Source organism: Podarcis cretensis, assembly GCF_951804945.1.
Source record: "Podarcis cretensis genome assembly, chromosome: 5".
NCBI classification, from domain to species: Eukaryota; Metazoa; Chordata; class Lepidosauria; order Squamata; family Lacertidae; genus Podarcis; species Podarcis cretensis.
In genome coordinates, this window is record NC_137174.1 from 79,693,892 (window position 1) to 79,721,121 (window position 27,230).

Sequence of the window (27,230 nt, forward strand, 5' to 3'; positions counted from 1 at the left end):
GTCTCTTCGCCTAGCGGTTTTTTCGTCTTGCGAAGCAAGCCCATTGACGGCTTAGCGGATTAGCGCTATTAACGGTTTAGCGGCTTTTAGCGGATAAGCGGATAAGCGGCTTAGCGGCTTAGCGGATAAGTGGCTTAGCGGCTTAGAAAAAGGGGGGGGGGAAACCCCCGCAGGAACTCGCAAGACATTTTTGTCTTGCAAAGCAAGCCCATAGGAAATTTGTTTTGCGAAGCACCTCCAAAACAGAAAACTCTTTCGTCTAGCGAGTTTTCCGTCTTGCGAGGCATTCATCTTGCGGGGCACCACTGTATAAATTAATCACTGCCATTGGCAGACTGATGGCTTCAACACAGATTAAAAGCAGAGAACCAGTGAATCTCAGGCACCCTTTCTGTTGCCTTTGTAAGAGCATGACCAGAGTAAGAAGTAGTTGATTCAAACAATGAAATGTGTTTTTGGGGGGCAGTCACTGCTCTTGTGGGATTCTTGTGGAAACAGGTTACCTGAAGTAGTCAAAAATCTTAAATCACAAGAAGACGTGTGGGGTAATGGTTAGAGTGTCAGACTAGGACTGAATATTTAAAAAAAAAAAAAAATTGTCCAGGGTCTGGTGACTTCTGCTTCAGTGTATCTGAAGAAGTGTGCATGCACATGAAAGCTTATATCAGAAAAAACTTAGTTGATCTATAAGGTGCTACTTGACAATTTTTATTTTTTATTTATTTCAACAGCATCAGACCAACACAGCTACCTACCTGAATCGAGGACTGAAGAAACCCAGGTTCAAATCCCCACTCAGCCATGAAGCTTACTGGGCAACCTTGGACCAGTAACCAAACCTCAGCTGAAACCTACCTCACAGGGCTGTTGTGAGGTTAAAATGTGGGGAACAACCAAGTAGTTCCTCCAGTTCCTTGTAAGACAGTTGGAATTTAATAATAATAATAAATTTTTATTTATACCCCGCTCTATCCAGCCAAGACTGGGCTCAGGGCGGCTAACAACCAATAATAAAAACAAGTTGATTAAAATACAATTTAAAAGATTAAGATACAACATTAAAACATTAGGATGCAGTCTCTTCATAGGAGGGGAAAGGAAAAAGAAAGAGGGGGAGGGAATCAAACTGATTCTAAGCCAAAGGCCAGGTGGGACAACTCTGTCTTACAGGCCCTGCGGAAAGAAATCAGATCCCACGGGGCCCTGGTCTCATGAGACGGAACATTCCACCAGGCCGGAGCCAGTGTTGAGAAGGCCCTGGCTCTGGTTGAGGCTAATCTAACTTCCTTAGGGCCCGGGACCTCTAGGGTGTTGCTATATATGGACCTTAAGGTATTGGGAGCTCAGAGCCGCAGCGTATGAACGCGCCGCCATCTTGGAACGGAATCCAACTCTAAATGAACTTTAAATGAAATAAATAAGAGTTGGTAAATTTCAAGACTTGTTATACTAGTTATTCCCATATATGAGTCAGGGCCTAATCTTAGTTAGCCAGTTTCCCATTGGTATGTGACTACAGTAATGCAGCACAGGCACAATGAAGAATTAACTTCCTCATATGAGATCTGAAACACGGTGTGCCCATAACTACAGGAAGAATCATTTGGCATCCCTGTCTACAAAATATTTAAGGCTACATTACTTTCCAACTTCATATATTTCGCCTGCGATCATATAAATTGTAACTCGTAAGAAGAGTTTTGCAGTACCGACATGGTGTTGAATTTGTCATCGCTGGAGAGCCCAATCTGTGAATCAGGTAAGCGACAGTGTTTGTACTGAATTGTCAAAACCAAAAGTTGCAACGCAGGGTCTCAGCTTTTTGGATAGCTTGTGCGATACAATACAAAGCAATTATGTCAAAATACATGTTTCCATATTTACAAGATGTAAATACTTAAATTTTAATAAACAGTTTAGAAGTAAAAAACCAAATGATGCAAAAAAAAACCCCTCACATAATTTGTTGTTATTTACATATGCAAATGTTTCGTAACTGATCTAAAATGTGAAACATTTTAAAATTCACCGTGTTAATGAAATGATTGCAAATGTGTGTTTTAAATGTTTAATGCTCTTTAACATTTTAATTTTTGAGTAATAACAAACTGAGCAGTATGTTGCATCATATTGTTTCTGACTTTTGTTCTTTGGTACTGATTAGTCGGGACGCAGGTGGCGCTGTGGGTTAAAGCCTCAGCGCCTAGGGCTTGCCGATCGAAAGGTCGGCGGTTCGAATCCCTGTGGCGGGGTGCGCTCCCACTGCTCGGTCCCAGCGCCTGCCAACCTAGCAGTTCGAAAGCACCTCCGGGTGCAAGTAGATAAATAGGGACCGCTTACCAGCGGGAAGGTAAACGGCGTTTCCGTGTGCGGCTCTGGCTCTGGCTCTGGCTCTGGCCAGAGCAGCGATGTCACGCTGGCCACGTGACCCGGAAGTGTCTCCGGACAGCGCTGGCCCCTGGCCTCTTAAGTGAGATGGGCGCACAACCCCAGAGTCTGTCAAGACTGGCCCGTACGGGCAGGGGTACCTTTACCTTTACCTTACTGATTAGTCAGGGATTATCTTCCTTTCTAATTTTGGTTACCCAGGTTTAATGACAGTTTGATGTCATGCTAGAGTTGAACATTCATTAAAACTGGACAATCTATATGTGTGGTTTTTTTTGAAACAGCTTAAACTGAACATATAAATTTGCTTCCTTTACATCCTATACTATAGCTATCATCAGAAGTGCACCCCCTTCCCCATGTGATTAGTATTGGGTGTAGGGTAGAGTTGGGACAAGCCCATGGACCCTGTCACGTTCATTTCTCAACTCTGCAGCCATCCGTGCAATGGGGATTAATCTTCTACAGAACATAAGGAGAGACCTACTGGATCAGGCCAAAGTCCCATGTAGTCCAGCATCCCATTCTCACAGTGGCCAACCAGATGCCAATGGGAAACCCACAAGAGGGTCCTGACTGCAAAGCACTCTTCCAGCTAGAGGTTCTGAATCCCAGAAGCATGCTTGCTCCAACATTGGAGGTAGTACACAGCCATTATGGTTAGTATCCTTATTTGTCATTTTTTTTTTCTAATTCCCCTTTAAAGCTATCCAATTTGGTGATCATCACTAGGGATGGAAAAATTGGCCCTTTTTAGTTCTCTCAATTTCTCATTTTCCCCAGTCTTAAATTCAGCTCTTCACATTTCTGCTGCAGTTTGCAGGTCCATATATATATATATATGTGTGTGTGTGTGTGTGTGTGTGTGTGTGTGTGAATGATCCCCCCCCAGCATTTCAGTGCAAATTTCTCATAATAAGCATCTTTTTGCGTGCAGTTTTGACTAATGTACACATTTTTGGAAGCAATTTCTTATAATGCAATTTTGTAGATCATTTTCACCAATGTATTGTTTTATGCACATTTCACTCTTAAGATGTGCATTTTTGTCAACATTCTTGGGTGGGAGAACTGCATTGCAAAATTCAAATTAGTGTGAATTTTGGAGGATGGCTGTGTTTCAGTGCTCATTTTGTTCTGAAAAGTGCAAATCTGATAGATTTGGCTTTAAATGCATACTAAATTTAATTTCTCCCCATCCCCAATCATCACTGCTGAATTCCGTGGTTTATGTGCTGTGTTTGTCCTCAATCTTCCAACATTCAGCATCACTGGATTTAGAACCCTGGAGGAGCTTATTCTGAAACATTTTATTATAATAAGAAAGTTTTGAAGTAAATGATTAAAAACTCTGGTCGGAAGCAGCTCTTCAAGCAGATCCTGTATATTTCCAAAGGTAGGTAGCTCATTACTGAAAACCAAAACAAATGCAATAAAGTATTAATTTAGAAAAAAACATTATCTCCTCCCTTCCCTGGTAGCCCATTAGAGCTGCTTTAAAAGCTTTGACTACAATTCTGCCGCAATTAGGCTGCTTAAATCCTGCTTAAATGATATGCAGGATTATGACCATTGCTGCATTATATCTTGATTTCTATGTTAAATGTGCTGACGTTTTCCATTGCCACAGCTATATTCTTAACTCTGATTTCATGTCCAAGCAAAAAAAGAAAAAGAAAAAAAAGAACAGAATGTATTGACTCAGAAAACCCAGATTATTCAGGTCTGAAGTAAACTGTTTATTTTAGTTGCTGGCACCGCTTTCTTCTCTTTTTCTGTATGCTTTGTTTAACATTTGTATCTCCTCTTGATAACCTTCTTTCTCCATGTGTTGCTTTTTACTATTCTGCCTGTGGGCTTCCACAGTGTCCGGGATTGATATGTTAATATCGTTGTTGGGATTGTTTGACGGTATGAAGAGCGAATAGGAAGCCGTTTCCCCTAAATCGCATGAGACAAATCTGTTCTCTTTCCGAGAATAGCGCAAGGATGGAGACCGGACTTGGGTTGATGACTGGCTGATGTTGCTGATGATTGACACTGTGTCCATAGCTTCTTCGTTGTCACAAATTTCAAGCACTTCTAAATGGATCTTGACACTCGTGTCAGCAAATGTGGTTGGAGAATCCTCAGGGTTTGGCTCATGACCCACGCTCTTGGAGCGATACACTTCAATTTTCTTCGATGTGGGCGTTATTTTCTGTCCCTCCGTGCTTACCTCATATGTAGATAAAGAGAGGGTTTTTCCTGTAGGCGCATGGAGAGATACGGTCCCTTGAAATGCACACAAAGGAATTGCTAAGGAGCCACCTGAACGCTGGAAAGAAACAAAATTGTTAATATTCCTTCATGTCGCTTCCACAAGTCAACAAGCCATTGTGAACAAACTAATTGTGCCTCACTTATTATATTCATTGCTGAAAACACATCAAACCAATTATTCCTCGCTTATTTGCATTGCTGAAAATGCACTCTTCGCTTTCTTAGATGCCATGAATTTAATCAACAGTATGAAAACATGTCCCCTTTCTTAAATTTCACGGTTCTTTATTGAGTTATAATACTACAATGCAAGTTCTACAAAAATGGTCTGTGATGTATTTAATAGGGATGTGAATAGGTTTAAACTTCCATTCTGTTACTGATTTGCTCTGTGCTCCCTCCACTACAACCTATACCTCATGTTCTGAGTCACTCTATAAAATGATGTTCTGTGTTCCCCTTCACTGTAATGGGGAATCTTAAAGCTGCTATAACTTTTTTGCCTTTTGGTCAAAGTGGGTGAAATTTGCAGGCACGAGAGTGCCTTTAGAATGGATTAAGCCTGCCAAATTGTATACAGATAGGTCCAGGAACTTTTTATGGGGGAAGTAAAAAGGATTCACTTTCCTCCATGATCCCAAAGGAGAGCAAGTGGAGTGTATTCTGATGTCTACATTTTTTAAACTTCGCAGTTTCACACTGGCTTTTCCAGTACTTGCTCATTTCTTCTGACAGCATCAAGCTATATGTCCTATCTAGAATGCTACCTGTAGAATTCTAAATAGTTCTGGATTGGTTTGTTTTCTTAAATTAAAGCAGAGCCATGTAGGAATTGGGGTTGGGTGTTTTGTTTTTAACTCTTTAAATAGAGCATTTAACTTTTTTAAAAATAATCTGCTACTGTGGTTTAAAATAAATACAGAGCTCTTCATTGCTGTGCTGGAAACACTTTGGACACCCTCGCTTGTTTCAAATCACACAGACCTAGAGAAACATAGATATATAGTGGGGGAATGAACTATAAGACATAGAAAAGAAAAGGAAGTCCTAATCCAACTTTGATTGGTATTCATATCTCTCTTTGACTTGGGAGGGGGGAAGACTCTTAAATCAACAGATCTGCTGCATTATTTGGCTGAACCCCCAATATTTAACTCTTCTACAACTGACTTAACCCACCCTCATAAAACTGCCCTCCCTCCTATGTGACCTTCCATCTTCATAACATCCCAACCCCAGAAAGCGCAAGCCATGTAAGATGCAATTAACAAAATTTGTAAAGAAATGAAAGCGAGGGGAGTACAAGAGAAATAGTGAATGGCAGTTAATAAAACCAAATTAAATCAAGTAAGCATATTAAACATGAAAAGGCTACCTAAATAGACAGACTTTTAAAGCATCCTTGGTTGCTATGGATGACTCAGAGAGGTGGGTTACTTACGCAGTGAATGTTGGCTGTGGTTGTGAGAATGACATCTGTATTTTGGGTGGGGCAGTACTCTGGGAATGGGGGAATTGTGTGAAGGGCCTGTTTGCATGCTATTGGTCCCTTGGCCCATCACTCAAGCTTGATATCACCTCCTCTAGTTCCTTGCAAGTATTTATGGCAGGGCAGCCAGAGGCAGAACCCCTGCAACACCCATAGTTCAGTGCTAAATGAAGGATGTGCCAGAAGACTCAGGACAGCCTTTGGACAACCTAACACTGAAGTAGCCAAGTGGAATGCAATTTGCTGCTTCCAATGTACACAGCATCAAATGATAAACATTTTTAGTTGTATTCTGTTCTGAAGTACAATCTATTATATTGTACTTTGATTGTATATTTCTCTTTTCATATGTATTGATGTTCTTCATGGCTCTGGGATCCTTTGGACCAAAGAGCAGTACGTATATAAATAAATCACACCATACTACACCACACCCCAGGCTACTGGAAGCTGCAGTCATAATCTCAGTTGTGGCTCAACAGGGCTACATTAGTTACTATTCATATTACAAAACTGGGAAGTAACCAAAACTCCATCAGTAAATAATTGGACTCTCGATATGCTGACTTTGGTGGCACATGAAAAAAATATTTGATTACATGGACTTACAAAAAGAGGTCAATTCACAGCAGTGTGACAAGAATTTCACATTCTTCCGAGGTGGATGTGAAAATGAAGGTGCTTTTTCTAAAGGCATATTGCAGGAACCTATACACGAAGCATCAACATTAAAACAAGGGGAAGTGATAGAACATATGGTTCGACTTAATGCAGGGATGGTGGACTTTCTCCGCCGGGATTTCTCGCATTGCATTCTGGGAAACCTTCCAGCAGTCATATGTCAGTGGTGGGCACTGGTGAGGGCTGTTGGCCTGAGGAGAGGAACAGTGGTCTTGGGAATGACAAGAAACAGAGAGAAATGCCCAAGAGTCCACATTTGGCTCCAGGCCTGATTTTCCTTATTCCTGTCTGAATAGATTATTCTTTTTTTTCATATATATATTTTATTTTATAACACAAATAAACAACACAAACAGAAAAACAAACAATACAAACAAATTCTTGTCTTATCCTTATTTTTTCTAAACATTGTTAGGTGGGCTTCCCCAAGTCCCCCCTATCTGATTTTCATTTTACCTCATCTTTAACAGTTTACATAGCGGTATATCATAATTTCTAACCATTTCTTTTATCACGCTTACTTTAACCATAAAAATCTTCACATTTTATCAGTTACAAATAATACTATTTTAAAATACACTATCTTCTACTTCTAACCCTACAGCCTATATCCACTTCCAAAACTATTCTAAGATTTAAATATTAACATATTTTTTCAAATATTCCTTAAACTTCTTCCAGTCTTCTTCCACCGTCTCCTCTCTGGTCTCGGAGTCTCCCAGTCAAGGGCATTCCCTAACACACCTTTATCATGCTAGCCTATATCCCAAGACTGGCCCCTGCTCCCTACCACCACTTTCAATAAGTGTGGGAAAGCTTGGAAAATGGATTTGCCTGTAAAACTCAGGAAAGGGTGTCTCATTTCACAATGCAGATTGTCAAGCCAGGCGGTGAAGGAGTTTCACAATTTACTTCCAAATCATCTGTATGAGGCTCGTGTACACTGCAATGCTCTAGGCAGCTGCCTAGTGTTACCTAGTGGCTGCTTTGCGCAGCTGTCAGAGCTCTGGCTGTAAACATCTGGCGGATGCTTTGCGCTCAAGGCTCAGACTGCATTAATGTGCACAGCCTGGAGTTTCAGTCTGAAATCCACTTAGTACATCTGAAGCACCCAGAAAACTGAGATGAATGAAGGCTGATTGTTCTAACACCGATCAAGTCCAAAAAGTGCTTATGGTTTGAGGCGTGTCTAATTAAATTTCTGGAAAACAGGACTGTATCTCACAGGCCATGCAAGAATTCTTGGTATTGTTCCAGGAGAATGACTTCTTGCGGAATAGAATGGGAACTTGTAATCACTATGGATCTGTTTTTTCTCTTGTACATTTCAAAAAATAAGAGATGCAGGATATCTTTGAAAGTACTGCCTTGTTTCTTTCCATTGCTTTGCTTCCCTCTTCCTTCCTCCCCTCTTTCCATGGTTTCCCAAAATGTAAAATTTATCAAGAAAGCCAGGGGTAGGCAATATGGTGCCTTCCAGATGTTATTACAGAATCACAGAGTTGTAGAGTTGGGACGGACCTCCAGGGTCATCTACCCCCTGCAATGCAGGAATCTCCACTAAAGCATCCATGAGAGATGACCATCCAACCTAAGAACCTAAAGTAAAACTTAAGTCTTCAAAGGTATACAGTTTCTTTAGAACATAATTTTTACACCACGTTTGCATTGATTTTAGCTCAAGGTAGTACGAGACCAACTTGATGATGACTGCTAACTTAGATGGCGTTCAAAGATGATTTGTTTGTGAGGATGAGGCTACTAGCCATGATGGCTATTCTCTGCTTCCACAATGAGAGGCATTAATGTTTCTGAATACCAGTTGCTGTAAACTGCAGGAATGGAGAATGCTCTTGTTCTCAGGTCCTGCAGGTTGGCCATTGTGAGAACAGGCTACTGGTTTAGATGATCCAGAAAGGCTCTTCTTTCTTCTTACGCTGTACTGATTTTTGGATCTTTCATGTAGCCTAGCTTAATTTGGTGAGAAACTGCAGCTCAGAACTTGAGCACATCTGCAGCACAAGGCCCCATGTTCAATCCCTGGCATCTCCAGATAAGACTGGAAAAGATCCCTGTCTGAAACCTGGGAGGGCCACTGCCAGTCAGTTTAGACAGTGCTGAGCTAAACAATCATAGAATTGTAGAGTTGGAAGGGGCCTTGAAAGTCACCTATTCCAACCCTCTACAACGCAAGAATCAAAGCTAGGTCCAATGACAGGACTTGGTAGAAGGCAACATCCTAGGTTCCAAATTTCACAATTCAGCACTTTTTCTAACTTCATGTCTTTGGAGTAAGGCCACTTAGCTCTTCACGGGTGGCGCTGTGATCTAAACCACAGAGCCTAGGGCTTGCTGATCCGAAGGTCGGCAGTTCAAATCCCCACAACAGGGTGAGCTCCCGTTGCTAGGTCCCTGCTCCTGCCAACCTAGCAGTTCAAAAGCATGTCAAAGTGCAAGTAGATAAATAGGTACTGCTCCGGCGGGAAAGGAAACGGCTTTTCCATGCGCTGCTCTGGTTCGCCAGAAGCGGCTTAGTCATGCTGGCCACATGACCCGGAAGCTGTACGCTGGCTCCCTCGGCCAATAAAGTGAGATGAGTGCCGCAACCCCAGAGTCATTCGAGACTGGTCAGGGGTCCCTTTACCTTTACCTAGCTGATCATCACAGGATTTCCTTGCCTTTAATCTGACCATTAATTTGGTTGCCTTTAGCTAGCAAACTCATGTGAAAATGATGTTCCAGTGAATCTACTGGTGACTCTTGATTTTGACTTGAGGCTGAGTAGACACGGAATCCAACCCTCCCCCTGCTCTTCAATGCATAGACCTTGTGTCCAAACCCCCTTGCTTTTCAGTGGGTAGACCTGATGCCCCCAAATCATTATTTCTTTTCCATGAGTAGACCAGGCATGCAAATATTCCTGCTCTCCGAAAATCCCTGCCCCCTAGTAGCCTGGATTGTGTTGACTCAAGTACTGGACTTTGCCTCAAGGGCTGATTCCTGACCTCATCAGCTTTGTACATGGGTGTAGTGAGGATTTATGTTAGCGGAACAGGATTTATGTTGTGGGAGGCAAGCTATCTGCAACATGATTGGTCAGTTATTTAAGTATTTTAATTTACTTAATTGGTTTAGAGGTGGCAGCTCCCCCGCCCCGTCCCTTGGCTACACTCGTGGCTCTGGTCAAGTACCAGAATGTTTTATTTAATTCCAGCTGTATTGATTCTGGAATGTTTAATTACGAAAAGGGGTTCCTGTTTCTACATCACTCCTTTTAGTGAATATCAGGTGAGCACTGAGCCAAAGGTTGCCATAAACTAAGTACAGTGGTACCTCGGGTTAAGAACTTAATTCGTTCTGGAGGTCTGTTCTTAACCTGAAACTGTTCTTAACCTGAGGTACCACTTTAGCTAATGGGGCCTCTTGCTGCTGCTGCACCACTGCTGCACGATTTCTGTTCTCATCCTGAAGCAAAGTTCTTAACCCAAGGTACTATTTCTGGGTTAGCGGAGTCTGTAACCTGAAGCGTCCGTAACCTGAAGCGTCTGTAACCCGAGGTACCACTGTAACTGATATGCCTCATTTCTACCCTCCCAGCACTTTCTTCTCCTTTCCATACCCAGCTTTGAGACAGCTGCTTTCTGTACCTAGAAGGATGCCTGATTTTCTAGTGGGAGGAGCCAATAGCACCTCTGCCAATAGAGTCACTGCTTGTAGGACGGATGCAGACAAGGTGGTAAGGTGGAAACTTACATTAATAATATCCACTTAATGAACATAGAATCATAGAATTGTAGGGCTAAAAGAGACCTCAAGGCTCCTCTGCTCTAACCACTGTGGCCTTGTTCATTGAGGCAAAGGCTCACTCAGGAAGAAAGGCATACAGGCAGGTGTAAAAGGCTTCCTTGCCTTTTCTCTTTTTCAGAATTTGATGAGATACTGATGTGAGGGATGGCTTGCTTCTCAACAGAATGCTTTTACTGAACCGACTCTGGCTAGGTTTCTCCAGCCTCTTGGGACAACTGGGACAACTGACAACACATTGCTTTAGGAAGCTTTGCTGTATTTTCTCTCAACTTGCCATCTCTTCTTCTGACTGCTGCGAGCGACTTATTTCAAGAGGCTCTGCTATGCACATCAAACGCATTTAGCTATACAACAAATTGAAGGAAACAAGATCGACTGTGCATTGTGCCCCCTTAGATGAGCTTTGCTGCTGCTGCTGATAAATACAGGTTGAGACAAATAAGCCACAGTGCAGCTTACCAGATTGCCGGCAAAGACGTCAGAAAATGACACACTCTCAGTTGATGTATAGACCTAGAGACTGAAGTCGTTCGCTCCTCGCACTGTATTGGTGTGCCATATTCATTTGCTCAGACATAGCAACATTTGCTGCAAATACTCTTCCAGTGTGAAGATTGCCTTCTATAATAAGGTTTCTACATTTCCTGGGAGGATAGGGAACTGCTGTGCCTTTAAGAACTGCACTGAAAGGAAAATTCCATCAGGCACAGCTTTTCTCTCCTATAATAAACTTTATCTGTCTGCCCTAAAGCTACCTACATTTAGTTTCCTGCAATTCTTAGAGGTTCGTCTTCCAGGATCATTTTCAATACACTTGTAAAAGGGGACACTACGAGAAGCATTTTCAAGGGTGACATAGCACACCAAAAACAGGATAGGCATTATGCAAACAAATTATCCATTTCCATAGCCGAAAACCCCATGCAAAGGTCAAAGGATGTAAATTTAGCTTTTATGTCTTGTCTTGGAATGTTTCTGGTTTTCCTTTTAATGTGAATTTGCTTCCAGATGTAAATGTGGACATTGTTCTGCCCAATCACTGGTTTCCATACAATCTGGGGCGGCCTCTTGTATTCCTGCTCCTCCAGAAGGAGATCCAGATTTATTATAGGCTTTTTAGAAAAGACAGCAATTATGCTCAGTGTACGCACTGGCGCTTTTTAGAGACTTGGAATACTATTTATTGCAAAGGAGGAGAGGGAACAGGAAGCATTTTAAAAATGCATTCTAAAAATAATGTTGTAGCTTACATTCCTTTGAAATTATTTGGAGGACAAACTCGATGCAGTTTATAACTGGTTTTGTCTTAGTATTTCCCTTGTGGAAATAGGCTTGTTAGATTTTTAATAAGCTCATTGTTAATAATCCATAAACATCTTTTATATCGATCCACAATCCCTCAGTTCCTCCCAGATTGACATCTTGTTATCTACTTTTAGTTACTTCTCCTACTCTGCATACTCTTATCTAAGTAGTCCTTCTCACATGATAGAGCCACATTTAGTGTATGCATGGTCCTTTCCCACACCTCACATATTCAGTATAAAGTCTGGACAGAACCTGTATGAGTACAACTGCATAGACAATCAAGGATCTTCAAGATATTTCTCAAAAGCCACTGCTTTCAAGACAGGGCCACAAAACATCAAAGGAATTGGACTTCCGGGTTGGCGCCTCCGGCAATGGCTGAATTCCTCTGATCGGGAGGAATTTGCCTCGTGGAAATCTGGGTCTGGCCGCCACGGCAAAGGTGGAGACCCACCAAAAATCACAGGCGGGTGAAGCCTGTGAACGTGGGATTCGGCTGGCACCTTTTGCCCCTCCCCTACTCGCGGGGAAACCCAGTTTCGGGGATCCGGAGCAACGTGGGGTGAGCGGCGCGGTGCTTCAAATTAACTGCTTTTTCCACGGAGTGAAGCCGCATAGCTGTTGCCGGAGAGCGCTGACTTTTCCCTGTGGACAATTTGATCTTAAAGCAACTACCCGTGAGTAGAGCGGAGAATTGGATTTTTAAATGTCTAAATTTGGTGTCGAAACGGGGAGGTCTAAAACAGGAAGTCCACCTTCCCCTTTTGTAAATAGATTGAAGCAATGAGGATGCAAGCTGAAGCCTCGGAAAGCCTATTGTAAAGGACTAAATTTCCATCGGTAAAAAATACTAAATCCCCCTTGGTGGCAGGAGAAGAGGGGGGGGGGGAGTTTTGGACTGAGTATACCGGCAGGAGAGAGAGAACAGAGTTAAAATACCACCGCTCCGATCCTGGAAACGGGCTGCCAACAGGACTGACGTGTTCTGGAATGCTTATTGATCGTGATTAGAACGTTCACTGACAGTTAGTTAAATAAGGAATACATTGTTTCCACTGTCTCCGTCTGCGTTTAAAAAGGAGTAAAAGTAATTGAAACTAACTTTATTGTTTGAATTGAGTTTAAAAGGACTAATACAAATAGAAACTGTTTCCCTCTAGAGGAAGCCCTTGAAACTGTTACAAGAGTTGAGCTGGGGGAATTTCCAGCTGCAAGATAAAAAGCTGTGAGATTCTGGGGACCTTGAATCGGTTGAGAATGTCGACAGAAGAGGCCTTAGTGGTTTTATTATGTAAGATAAGTGACTCACTGGAACAGCTTCATAAAAAGGTGGATGTGGTAACTACCAAAATCGATAATTTGGGACAAAAAGTGAACACCAATACAGACACTATTCAGAAACTGATACAGGAATCTACTTTGACATGGCAAACTGCAGAGAAGGCTAGGGAGAAAGTTACTGCCGTTGAACCTAAAGTAACACAATTGGAGAGAGAGAGAGAGTCCCAGCCTTACAGATGCAATTTGATGACCATAAGTTGATGCCTGCTATGATTGAATCTAAAGAAAATCAGATTTTGAGGACCAGAGCCCTACCTGAACTCGAGAAGGAAAGTTTGATAGATTTCCCCACACAGAAATTTGATGATTTTTGGGACCAGGACTTGGGTCAAGAAGAGATTAAAACTGTGAGGGCCTTTGGACTTGGAAGAGGAGGGGAAAAAAGAGAAGAACAAAATAAGAGACTGTTGGAACTACCAGAAGAACTTAGAAGAACAACAGTTAAGAGTGGAAATTTTGAAAGGCGTTTTGAAATACCTTTTGGATTTTAGATTTAACTACGGAGATTTGGTTGCCCTGTCGAGAAGGAATAAAATCATCTTTAGGTGGGAGTTTCCCCGAGATTTACTCTTTAGCTTCAAAGGAAGGAAAATAAAAATAAGATCAGTGGAAGACAAAGTAAAGTTCATGTATAAATATGAAGAAGACTCGCAGAAGGGACTTGGAAAAGAGTTAAGAGCATCGGACAGAAGATCACCAGGTTGATGGACTATATGGAATTGGCAGATATGACTGGCAGAATCCGAGACCAGGGAGAAGAGTCGGTGGAAGAAGATTGGAAAAAGTTTAAAGACTATTTATAAAAATATTGTAAAATTAATGAGTGTTAGAAAAATGTTGGAAAGGAGTTATATGGCTTTAGTAGAGATGTTATAAGGAATTAAGTACAAATAGATTATTAGAGTATTAAAGGGAAAATAAGGTTAAAATATGTTAAGACAATTATATATTAAAGGGAAAAAATAAGGTTAGAATATGTTAAGATAAATTACAGGACAGAAAACAGAGGAAGATGGAAAGGAATTGCTGAAACAGTTAATTAAAGTGGAATACAAAAAGGGAGGTGTGAGGAGGTCGTTGAAACAAGGGAATGAAAGACAAGATACTGAAATTATTGGATGTGTTTTAAATTGTGTTTATTTTGTTTTGTTAATTTAATGTTTGGGGGTTGGTGTTGTGTGGTGTTTTTGTTTTTGTATTGTATTGTATTTGTTTGTTTAACTCTTTTTCTTTCTTTTGTAGTCTTTAAAATGTTAATAAATATTATTTTAAAAAAACCAAAACATCAAAGGAATCACCTGGGATAAATCTCGGGTAATTCTTTGGACATGCATACATACAAACGTACACAAACATATAAAACTGCCCTCTTTCTGGGAGAGATTTATTAATATCCTGAGTGAGATAAGAATGTTTGTAAACCTTGAAGGGTTTCACTGCTGAAATTCCATGGGCTCTCTCCAACCAAGTTATACTCAGAGTAAGGTAAAGGTAAAGCGACCCCTGCCCATTAGGTCCAGCTGCGGACTCTGGGGTTGTGGCGCTCATCTCGCTTTATTGGCTGAGGGAGCTGGCATACAGCTTCCGGGTCATGTGGCCAGCATGACTAAGCTGCTTCTGGTGAACCAGAGCAGCGCACGGAAATGCCGTTTCCCTTTCCACAGGAGCAGTACCTATTTATCTACTTGCACTTTGACATGCTTTTGAACTGCTAGGTTGGCAGGAGCAGGGACCGAGGAACGGGAGCTCACCCCGTCACAGGGATTCGAACCGCCAACCTTCTGATCGGCAAGTAATAGGCTCTGTGGTTTAACCCACAGCGCCACCTGCGACCCTATACTCAGAGTAGACCTACTGAAATGTTTGTACCTAAATTAGCCATGTCCATGCATTTCACTGGGTCTACTTTGAATCTGAAGTGGTTGGATACAACCCCATGTTCTCAATACTTGTGCAGAAACAACAATAACCTCTGGTGCCTGCTGCTGTTGCAGCAGCAGTAGCAGCTGGGTAGACCTACAAGCCTCCTATTGTCGCATACCCCTCCCTCCAGCAGCCATTTCAATTCAAGTGATTCTCTGTTTCAGACAAGAACATGTATTCTAGGCACAAAAACTGCTCTAGTAGGCAAATAACGTCTTCTTAAGCCACGGCACATGTGAAAGTTACAGTTATCAGGTGAGGAGGATAGTACAGCAGGCTGCTATAGAATACCTGAGATGAAAACCAAGAGACTCAACATGACATCCACCCATTAGTAAAGACATCAGGAGAACTCCACAAGTTGCATTGTTTTGTAATAAGATTTGGAATAGATAGCCATTGTAAGTTTATGACTGCATGAAAACTTGACCTGATAAGAACATAAGAAGAGCCCAAGGGCCCATCTAGCATCCTTTTCTCACAGTGGCCAACCAGGTGCCTATGGAAGCCTGCAGGCTGAATCTGAGTGCGACATCATCCTGTCTACCTGATATTCCCAGCAACCAGCATTCAGAAGCATACTGAGTGGCAGTGGAGCTAGAATGTAGCCTTTGTGGCTGGTAGTCATTGACAGCCTAATATTGTCCATGAATTTGTCTAACCCTCTTTTAAAACCATCCAATCTGGTGGCCATCAAAACATCATCTGGGAGTGAGTTCCATAGTTCAACTATTATATGGACATGAGAAACCTTTCCTATTTGCTCAGGCTCTTTGAAAATGTAGATATTTTATCCTGCTCTTAGTTTGCTGGCTGTTTATTTTGCCTTGTTATATTTTGTTATGTTTCTTTCTTCTGAGAGTTGTATACTGCCCTAGGATCTTTTGTTGAAGGTGGTTCAGAGGTATTCTAAACAGAAATTAGAAAAACTAATGAGTACAGTTTTATGTCTCAGTTTAATCTTTGAGCTGAATGCATTTGCAAAGATATATTTTAAATTAAAATGGAATTTTGTCCCTGAAGATGTTGAGAGTATAACTTGTGTATTCCCCCCCCCAACCCTTCATGCAAAGTATTTATTTCTAACCTCGAAATACTGAACTCAACTGATTGAGGGCCAATTCACTTAATCTGTTATGATGACCTTCGAAACATCAACGCCTACCCATGCTGTGCTTTCTGAGTTAATGGAGGATTATCTTGACTGTCTGAAACTCATATTGCTTCCCTGTCATTGTTTCCCAGCACTATTCTACTTTTCCCGCTTTCGCTTTTAGAACGCTTATGTATTCCGTACTGAGAACAAGGTCAGACAACAGGCCGTAACATTCATCCTTCAACATCAAGTGAAATAAGCAATTTAAATGGTGACAACGATAAGTGTTTTGTTATGAATTGTACCACAAAGGAAAATTTATAATGGGTGCTACAAAACTGCTTTGCTTAGGCTCCTATTTGTCATAGAAAATAGGGAGCAGGAATTACGGATTTTCTGTAATTGGCTTAGAGGAAAACCATTTGCATGAAAACTGAGCAGTCTGTTTCTTGAGTTCAGTTGGGTTTGCTCCCAAGTAAGTATGTATAGCAGTGGTTTTCAACCAGTGTGTGTGGCACCCTGGGGTTCCTTGAATGATGGTCAGGGGTGCTGCGGGCAACACTGGCCTCTGTCCCTCTTTCCTTTCCTCCCTCCTTCCTCTGATGCCCCTCTCTTGTCTCTGCCTCCCGAAGGCTTGCATGGCTGTTTATTGAGCAGTCCCGGCTATAAGCTCTGCAGGCGAATGGGGCCTCTGAAAGGCAGGGCAGCTCAGAGACCAGGGACAGCAGCAGCTGCTGCCCAGAGGACTCCCAAGGGGAGGGGAGGGGAGAGGAGGCTGAGGGAAGCCTCCACAAAGGAGGGTGTTTGAAAAAGGGTGAGAGGCTGCCAGCTCTGCAGGCAAAGGGTGACATAACTGGGTTCCTGAGCCCCACAGGGGTGACACAGAAAGAATGTAGTTGGTCAAGGGAGCTGTGGACTCAAAAAAGGTCCCAAACTTCTCATGTATAAGATTGCTTTTGAGAAGAAAGTGGTCTATGGCTACAGTCCTATATACTCTTACCTAGGAGTTAGTTCCATGGATCTCAGGAGAATTTATTTATGAGAAGACATGTGTAGAATTTCATTGTAGCAGTGAGCATAGCAGGGGACTGGTTGTTCTTGATTAAAATAGAATGAAATATATGGCCTGCAGCCAATTTTTTTTCCAACCCTCAGGGTCCCCTTCCACCCATTAGCCATTCAGTGAGAGGGAAAGGGGTTTTATTATCATGGAAAGCATGCAATGGCAGCTATGTGCTCTGCAAAAATGAATAATTTTTAAAATAATAAGCAATGTGGAAAATGTCTCAGCAGAGAAGTAGATATGTGTTTCTTGAAAAAAATCAAAAAGTGTCCATACATTTTGCTGGCAATTCAGTTGTACAGTGGTACCTCGGGTTACAAACACCTCGGATTACAAACACTTTGGGTTACAGACTCCGCTAACCCAGAAGTAGTACCTCGGGTTAAGAACTTTGCCCCAGGATGAGAATGGAAATTGTGCAGTGATGGTGTGGTGGCAGCGGGAGGCCCTATTAGCTAAAGTGGTACCTCAGGTTAAGAACGGTTTCAGGTTAAGAACGGACCTCCGGAACGAATTACTAAGTTCGTAACCAGAGGTACCACTGTACATGCTTCAAGGATTACTGAGGGTTTGAGCAGTCAGAAAAGATAAAGGTGTTGAAGAGCTTTTTAAAAACTGAGTTTATAAATAATATAAACAGTCTATAGAGAAAAGTGAAGACAAGGCTGTAGCTTTAGCTTGTACACACAGTACACACAGGTGCACATACAACTTTGAATGGCTCACTAAATCACATAGCTCTTTTGTTTGCTCCTAAGAACATACCCGGGTGCCAGAATGATCCTGTTTGCCTACAATTGACAGAGGAAACTCAGAGAAAAACTAGGTAGGAGTATGTGCTGATCTATGCCTGCTTCAATGGATTTAATGAAAATCGAAGATGGAAAAGAAAATCAGAGTTACTGTGTGTGTGTGTGATTGTGTGTCAGTTTGTCACTGGTGCTCATTACAGTACTGTGACCCCCAAACAACTGTCTACTGGTGTAATGTGGCACTCAGCCTGAAAAAGGTTCTTTGCCTCTGCTTCAAATATTTAAGGTATGTTCTTGTGTAACTTTGATCACACAAAGGGCCTAAGCAAGATTAGAGCCATGGTCCTTCAAGGCCAGATACCACAATCGATTGATCAGCCTTAGAGGTCTAATGTCACTCCTCTCTCTTAGTTAGTTACATGCTGCCTCTAGATCCCAGTGGGATCTCACTGCCTGAGACAGTCGCCTGAGGCTGCCTCATGATAAGGCCAGGCCTGGCTTCACCTGCCTTTCCAATCCTGCATCATCACCCCTCATACATTCTTTTCCATGGTGTTGATCTGACTCCCCAAACAAATCCATTTCAGTAGCCACAAACAGCCTTGATATGAAAACAGTTAAACCCGCTGGGGCCAGCCTTTGTCTCCTTGGAGACACTCCTGTCATAAACATCCTGTGAATATTGGGAACAATTGGATAGGTGCTTTCTGTTTCCGGATGACTGCCTGACTCAACAATGGATATAGCTAAAAATCTCACACAGCCCCTTGAGGACACTTTGGATAAATGAGGCTATATTCATGTTTTGAGTGCAGCTTGAGAATGGTCCAACGGCTTCCGGTGCAATGCCATTGCTGAAGCTAAACTGCTATAGTCAGTGCCTGTGTGACAGAACTTTTTGGAATCATGTGCACTCTGTCAGGGCTCTCTTTTTTGTACTCCACAAAAGTTTATGCCATTATACATGTGTCAGTCATTAGGATACCACAAGACTTTTTTTGTGCTACCTAATTTCATGAGTTCCTTTTTGGTGGAAGAATGCGGGAATCTTTTAAGAACTGCACCAGGTCCCCCGATCTCCTTGCCCCTCTGTGTTAGAAGAACAGAGTGCTTGCAGCAGATAAGGAATCAACAAACTCATTTCAAACAGTGGTTCCTTCATATAGGCTTGTAAAAGCTCTTCGTCTTGCAAAAGCTCTTCGTCTCCCCACCGCGAGCTGCATTTGCAGCCTGGAGAAGATTCTCTCTCCCTTTTCACCTCGCTCAGATGTCTGGATTTTCATTTCAGAAAAATCAGTTCAGTGATTTACATGTGCCTGCACTGATGCACCCCCTCAAGGCTTGCTCTCTGTTTTCTTTTGCATTCCAATAAGTGTCTGTCTGTGTGTGTTTTGCAGAAGTGGAACTAATCACTGATTCTCACTGTGAAGTCATTAAGGCTTTGAAAGCTGAGACGGGAGGTCTCATTAATTTTCTAGGATTCAACACCGCATAGCTCTATGTCATTGTAAGAGGACATCCTGGAGTGAAAAGGAATTCCAAGTCTGTAGTTTTGTTGCTGCAGTGTGGGCAGTTCACGTAACATGCCCATGATGCTGTTTATTAAAAAGATTTTCATTTCAGTAACCCACTTGGCACAGATACCATTTGGCACAGATATCGCACAGCAGTTCTATTGTTTGGGTGCTGCCGTTGATCAGAGCAAAAGACTACAAGGAAGCAAGATACAAGATGTGTGCTTGTTGAGGGGGTTTGCAAAGATCCAGTGCTCTTGCTCAGAAACAACTAAGTAACTTCTTATTTCTTGGAGTCTTCTTTACTCTCCAGGCTAGTCTAGAGATTAGAATAATCGGACAGCCCAGCTTCACAGCATGCACATCACATGTATAGACAATATTCATCCAAATGTTAGAAGATAATTAAGAAATTATCTTAAGGGCAAAGGAAGCCACCTTCTATTGAAAAAGACTAATGGTCCATTTAGCTCAGTATCTATAGAATCATAGAACTGTACAGTTGGAAGGGACCCCTGAGGAATCACAACTAGATCATATATGACTGATTGCCACCCAACCTCTGCTTAGAAACATCAAAGGAAGGAGAGTCTACCACCTCTCATGGGAGTCTGTTCCACTGTCAGAAAGTTCTTCCTGGTGTTTAGAGAATCTCCTTTATGGATAAGGCCTTTCCTTTTCCGGAATGTATGTGAACTATCAGTCTATACAGTAACGTGTCTGAAATTAGAACCCTGACACTAGTGATTCTACTGGACCTCTCAGCAGCTTTACATTCTGTCAGCATTGTTGATATTCTGGAGCACTTCACCAGAATGGCCTGGGAGGAATGTTCTACGTTTAAGCATATCTTAAGCATATCTGGAAGGCTGCCCCACCCCAGTGTCCTACGAGGTCCCACAATGATCCATCTTGTCTCCCAGATGGGCAGCTGCACAATTTTTAAAAAACATGCTTTTGTGTTGTAATGCTACTTATCGTTTGAGTTTTTCCATGAAAACGTATTGATTTATATGTTTAACAAGACATTTTTAATCATCTGCGCTTGGTTTTCTTGGGATCCCATTGGAATAGAAATGGCAGGTTATTAAGTTCTATAATTTGCAATGGCCTGTGGTTACAAGCAATAAATATTTATTGGGGGGGGGGAATTAAGCCCTCTAAAACCAACAGATAAATTACATTCAGAAATGATCTGAAACACGCTTTGTTTGCTTTTCCTTACAGATTAAACTGTGAGTACAATGTGATAGGACTGTGAAGCTGCAAACGTATATGCATTTACCTATAAGTAAGTCCCACAGATGTTAGTGGAGCTTATTTCTGAGTAGAGATATATAGGATTGTGCTGAGCCATTTTAATAACAAACTAGTTACAATGCAAGTAGAGATGAAAATTATTAAACCATGAGCATGTTTTTTGCTCTTTTATTCATGTGTGACAACCAGAGTTGTGCTGAAATCTCTCCTCCAGTTTCTTGAAAGTTTGCTTCCTCTGAGAATTGAGGATTCTAATTTCCATCTGCAGGGAACTTTAGAATTTCTGGGGGAGCAGGGTTTTGAACTTGCCTTATCATGGCAAGGTCGTGAGAGGGAAAGTGTGTTTCTTTTCATTAAACATTTCTCTAGTGCTCTGCAGTAATGCTTCCTGACTGAAAAAAAGTCCTATGGGAGGAATTGCCTCGTGACAGCTTCTCCTGGGCTTTGACTGAAGTGTGGGCACTAGGAAAGGTTGCAAAGTGTAGACCCCTGGAGATATGAGGCAGCACTCACATTCTTCCAAAATCTGCTCCAGAGAATCAGGATAAGTATGTGCCTCAAATACTTTTGTGTATGTACTTCCTTGCCTTGTAGGGGGTGGACACATTACTCTTGCTGGACTGTGAGCGTTAAAAGAGAACCATAGGGTTGCCTCCAATTCCAGTGCCAGCACAGACCCATTGGAAATAATGGACACAGCTAACTTAGGTCCATTCATTCCAGTGAGTCTGCTCTGAGTAAAACTAGCATTGGCTAAAACCCATAGTGCTGGAGTTATCTAAGAGTGCCCACCATCACCATTGTCAAAGCAATGATTCTTCAACATCAACTTCATTGGATTAGTCATGTTGTTTGGCTGTGTGATGGCCTGGGAATCCGATTCAGAGGCTGAACCGGAGGAATCCCAGCCTGCACAGGAGTCCCCGCCTCCAGGGCCGGCTGAACTGGGGCAGGGCCTTGATTCTGAAGCGCCTGCACCTGTGCCGGATCCTCAGGAGCAGGCACCAGGTGAATCCACTCTGGCTCCGGAGGTGGTTGAGGACTCAGTGCCTACAGGTGAGTCTCCCCCTGTGTCCAGTAACCCTTCAGCCTCTCCTGAAATGCAGAGGCTCAGGGCAGAGAGGCGGAGGGAACTGGTTTCTCCCAGGAGGAGTGCTCGCCTTAAGGCCAGGAGAGGCAGATCTCCTGGGGGCCAGGACTGCCCCTGACCTCAGAGAAGATAAAGGCCAGTCAGCCCGGTCCCAGGTTGCGGGAGCAACGTCGTTGGAGAGCTGTTTCGGCCAGCATCCAGTCCTGTTCCCCCAGAGTTCCTGTCCTTGCCCGGCTTCTCACTGTGGACCCCGCTTTGCCCGTGGAGGACTGTCTGCTGACCCTCAACTCAGGTCCTGGACCTCGCCCCACGGTAACCTCCCCCCTGGACCAGCACAGGCTGCCTGATTATTGTCTTCCAAAGCAACTACTTTATTCCAAACTTGAAAATGGAAAGCATCGTGCCAGTGGTCAACAAAAGAGCTTTAAAGTCTTTCTCAAGGCAAATCTAAAAAAATGTAGTATAAACAACGACAACTGGGAAACACTGGCCTGCGAGTGCTCCAATTCGAGAACAAAGGTGTCATGGGCTTTGAAGACGCTTGAACTCAGAATGAAAGGGAGAAACGTGCTAAGAGGAAGGCACATTTGGCAAACCCTCACCATGATCAACTCCCACCCGGAAACCTACAGTATGTTCCCACTGTGGAAAGACGTGTGGATCCAAATTGGGCTCCGCAGTCCCTTCCGGACCCACTGTTAAAACCGTGTTTATGGAAGACAATCTTACTCGGCTACAAGTGATCGCCAAAGAAGAACAACCCATAGTGCTGGAGTTATCTAAGAATGCCCACCATCAGCATTGCACAGCCAGCAGGTGGGAGAGCCACAAAACAGGTGGCTGGCATGAAAACACAGCCTTCACTCTTAATCAACATCTGGCCAGTCGGAACTCTATTTCTAGGTAGAAGGAACAGGGATAGCCACTGGGCCAACACAGGCAGAAGTACCCTGACAACAGCAACATTGATGGGGAAACCATTAAAAAAAAAAAGAATTTGTGTTTGTGTATGACAAGGTTCAGTTACTATTTCCTTGCATAGGGAGGATTTAGGCTATTTGTGAGTCTGTGGCTGTTTCTGTTGTCTGTTTCCAGTAAAATGATCAGGTTCGAGCATTTTGAAACTGCGCCCCTATCCTTGATTTGTGCATGGGAAAGGTGTTATTAGCTTAGCTGTGGAGAACAGAGAAGGATAGGTAGGGACAATCAAGGTGTCATAGGCAAGGGGGGAAGGATATGGCATTTGGGAAGCATGCCAAGTATAAGGTTACCAGATTTTTTTTCAACGAATCCGGGGACACTTTTCAACTTCAATGGATTTTGTATGGGGACTGATTTGTAAATCTGAGGACTGTCCCCAGGAAATGGGGACGCCTGGTAACCTTAGCCAAGTAAGGGGAAAGGTGGCTCAAACAGTTATTGGCTATACTGATCTCCCCCACCCACTAGCCACTGGATCTGCTAGTGCTGCTTTTAAACACCAGATCAGTTTGCAATAAGATCTTCCTCATCTACAATTTGATAATGGATGAGGAAGTTGACTTGCCATGTATGTTTGAGACCTGGATAGAAATGCTCTCTCCTAGCTGTACCCACTTGAGTACTCAGATCAGAACCAGAGTAGGCTCACTGGCTATGAATGGAGTTTGCCGTAGTCTATGGAACTTCAGTTACTCTCTACAGACCACCTGTCTGAGTGAGTAGAAATGTGGAGTGTTTGTATAGTGTGTGTAGGGACAGATTTGGAATTCTGCTGGTGGAGAAGATCCACTGTCCAGCAGTTCCTCTACTTGAGCTGACAGAGAGTTGGCACGAGAGTTGGTTTTGAGGACCCCCAGGATGCTAATTCTCTGGGATGTCTATGCTGAGGATCTGGGGCAGCTCAGGACTTTGTGACTGTCCTGACAAACATGGGGCTGTCACAACGAGGCTGTCCCAACAACACACACTGGATTTGGGTTTCTCTCCTAGGCAGGAAGAAGGTGATCTGAAGGCAGAATATGTTACAAGTATTCTCTTGTCGTGTTTAGAGTGCTGTTGAGATTGAGACTTACACTAGCCTTTTCCCTTTGCAAGGCCTCCTATTAAAATGGACTGCCCCCCAGCCCCCTACGAATGCTGATGGATTTTAGAAGAAGATTTTATCACTCATATGACTGGTGCTCCTGCTGAAGCTCTGTTTGATTTGAGGCATGCAGATGTGGCCTGGATAGCTGACAAAATTGCCCCCAAGCATCTTGTCCCAATTTGGAGAGCCCCAGGGGCCCCATGATACACTCTAGAACTCAAAACTGACATTTTCATTTGTCATCATTTCATATCTGCATTGTAAAAAAAAAAAAAAAGCTGAGCCAACATTATAAGGAGATACTTATCAGAACAGTGTCAAAACCAATTCATTGCATAAAGAAAGCTAGTGCAACATAGTGGTTGAAGGCAATATACTTCAGAATGCCAACTGCTGGAAAGTGTGGGTTAAAAAAAATGTGGGAGGGGATGCTGGAATAGGGAGAGCTATTTGGATTATTGATCCCATAAAATTTTATAAATCTGGCTGGCTTGAACAGTCCTGTTACCAAGTGAGGCTGTAGTGCAACCTTTTGCTGCAAGTCTTACTTATGGAGATACAAATACTGACCTACCTTACAGGCTCGTTGTAAGGATAACAACAATACCAAGTCATGTGGTATTTGAAGGCTTAGCCAAGTGTTATTATGAAATCAGTCCAAGGCTCTCTTTCACATGCAGACTGGAAAAGGAACCCTCCTTTGGACACAGCAGTGCATTCTTAATTTCTGTGCTGCATTGAAAATAACTATTTAAAACCGCCCCTAATATGTGCTATCAATGCACTTTTGACTCTAGCATTTAGAAGCAGAGCAGCTTTTGTGCATGTCACTGAAGAACAAGTCTCTCGCTTCGCTCCATATCACTAACAAGCGTTTGCTCAAAAGTTGGAAACAGAAAGCTCTTAGGAATTGGCAGTAAGGGAAACATCATATTCTTGGGAATTTACTGCAGTAATAAAACAGTGATTAATAATACTGAAATACTTGGTTCATCCGTCTTGCCATAGCCCTAGGGTACAGCAGTCAGTTCTGCTTATGGCACTTGCAAGATTCCCACCCTCCCCCCATCTCCCCAGTTTGTTCAAAAGATCAAATGTCATACTTGTGGCAGGCAGTCTGGCAGCTACTACTGGATGCAGAAAGCAAATGGACCTTGTGGATAGAAGCCCTGAACTTTAGAACTTGCCGAGCATGAGGGCATGACAACAGGGCTCTGGGCGACAGTTTGGAAAATGTCAAGTGTTCATGCCAGGGGAATAGGGAAGGCTGGTAAGCAGGCAGAAAAAAAAACTTTGTTTAGGAAAGGATAACCCTCACTTCTAGGGCAGAAGAGGCTAGCCACACACACCAGTTTGTGGTGTTGTTGTTGTTTATTGCATTTATATACCATCTTTTCTTACAAGAAGCTCAAGGTGTGGCATGCATGGTCCTTCCCCTCATTTAATCCCCACAATGACCCTGTGAGGTAGGTTAGGCTGAGAGGCAGTAAGTGTCTCAAAGGTCACCCAGTGAGCTCCATGGTCAAGTGGGGATTTGAGCCCTGGGCTCTCAGGTCCTAGTCCAACATCCTAACCACTACATGTGCTCTCAGACCTATATTGGCACCAACTGGTTGTAGAAGCCAAGGAGCTAAGGTTAACAACAACAACAACAACAACAATTTATTCATACCCTGCCATCTGGGTGGTTCCCAACAGAATATTAAAAACATGATAGAACATCAAACATTAAAAACTTCCCTAAACAGGGTTGCCTTCAGATGCCTTCTAAAAATCAGATAGTTGCTTATTTCCTTCATATTTGATGGGAGGGTGTTCCACAGGGTGGGCGCCACTACCGAGAAGGCCCTCTGTCTGGTTCCCTGTAATCTCACTTCACACAGTGAGGGAACTGCCCGAAGGCCCTCGGCACTGGACCTCAGTGTCCAAGCTGAACGATGGGGGTGGAGGCGCTCTTTTAGGTACACTGGGCCGAGGCCATTGGGCATTCTTGCTGCTGCTAATTTATATCCCTCCCTTCTTCCCAATGAAACAATAAACACATCATTGAAACTATTCTAATACAGCTGCAGACTGGGAAAGGTCTCAAGTTAAAAGGCTTGTTGTTGCAAAACATCTGGTGACTCCTATTGATATAGTCACACAGGGGTATTAAACCCCAAACACCACAACCTGGCTTCTAGTTTTGACATCACACATTGGGCATAAAGACCTAAAAGAGCAGGCCAAAGGCACAGCTCATCTAGCAGCCTTTTCTCACAATGGCCAACAAGATGTACAAGTATAACCCAAGAACATCAACAATCTTCCCACTGATGCATCCCAGTCATTTATTCATATGAAGCTGTCATAGGCCATATTCACCCCATACATTTAAAGCACTATGGTGCCACTTTAAACAGTCAGGGCTTCCCCCAAAGAATTCTGGGAGCTGTAGTTCCCTAAGGGTGCTGAGAGTCATCAGGAGGCGCCATTCCCCTCAAATAAGTAGTTTTGATCTCAATTTTCTAGATGAATTGTGAGGGGAATGCGGGTCCAAGGTACATTAAGAATTGCTGAAACCTTTACATCCCAGTTTAATCACTGAGGTAATCTGCAGGAGCATCGTTCTTTGTCCCCTGAGTTGATGAGGCTCACCTGACAACAAGAAAAAACCAAGCCTTTAAGGTCATCAGCCCAGCCCAGAGATTCAGAAGGTACCTTTTGTTTCAACCTTTAAATGCCTACTGAAAAAATTATACGTTGCCAGGCTTATTCAGGCAATTAAAGAGAACATTTCCCCCATCATGGTTAGTTGATGGTCTTTGATTTTAAAGGCTTGTGTGTTTTAATTCCACACACGCATTTCTGTAAATCACCTTGACATTTTTTTATGATATAGTAGTATACAAATATTTTGATAAACAAACAAAAAAATAACAAATTGACCTGAAGGTAATTGTGGTGGGGTGAGGTGAGTCTGGCTCAATTTCTCAGTACCAGGAATTCATGAAAATACATATGGAGAGGTTCATAAAAAGCTAAGATGAATAGACATGAGATGAAGCCCTCACTTTGAATATCTGCCCTGGCTTGCCCTTTCACAGCTTGAGGAATGCAAACACCATTTCAGAGGAGGATAGATATGCAGGGGCGGCAAGCACAGCAAGTATTGGGCTTTCTTTGCAAAGATGGTTGTTGAGTCCAAT

At 42.7% G+C, this 27,230-nt stretch overlaps 1 protein-coding gene and 2 long non-coding RNA genes across 3 annotated transcripts in view; 2 read left to right on the forward strand and 1 right to left on the reverse strand.

The window, feature by feature from the left end:
• The window catches only part of LOC307217228, a 29,589-nt gene extending 18,202 nt beyond the window's left edge, over positions 1–11,387 (forward strand). Inside the window, exon 2 of the long non-coding RNA XR_013839460.1 lies at positions 10,746–11,387. This is a non-coding gene — a long non-coding RNA (uncharacterized lncRNA). The remainder of the gene's footprint in view (positions 1–10,745) is intronic.
• The window catches only part of GPR149 (G protein-coupled receptor 149), a 40,535-nt gene continuing 16,588 nt past the window's right edge, over positions 3,284–27,230 (reverse strand). The window contains exon 4 of the mRNA XM_079977870.1: positions 3,284–4,705. Within this exon, the coding sequence (XP_079833996.1) occupies positions 4,133–4,705 (573 nt within the window). The 3' untranslated portion in view covers positions 3,284–4,132. The remainder of the gene's footprint in view (positions 4,706–27,230) is intronic.
• On the forward strand, positions 14,561–16,221 carry LOC307217299. Its single transcript, XR_013839543.1, has 2 exons — positions 14,561–14,756; positions 15,121–16,221. It is a non-coding gene; the product is annotated as an uncharacterized lncRNA (long non-coding RNA).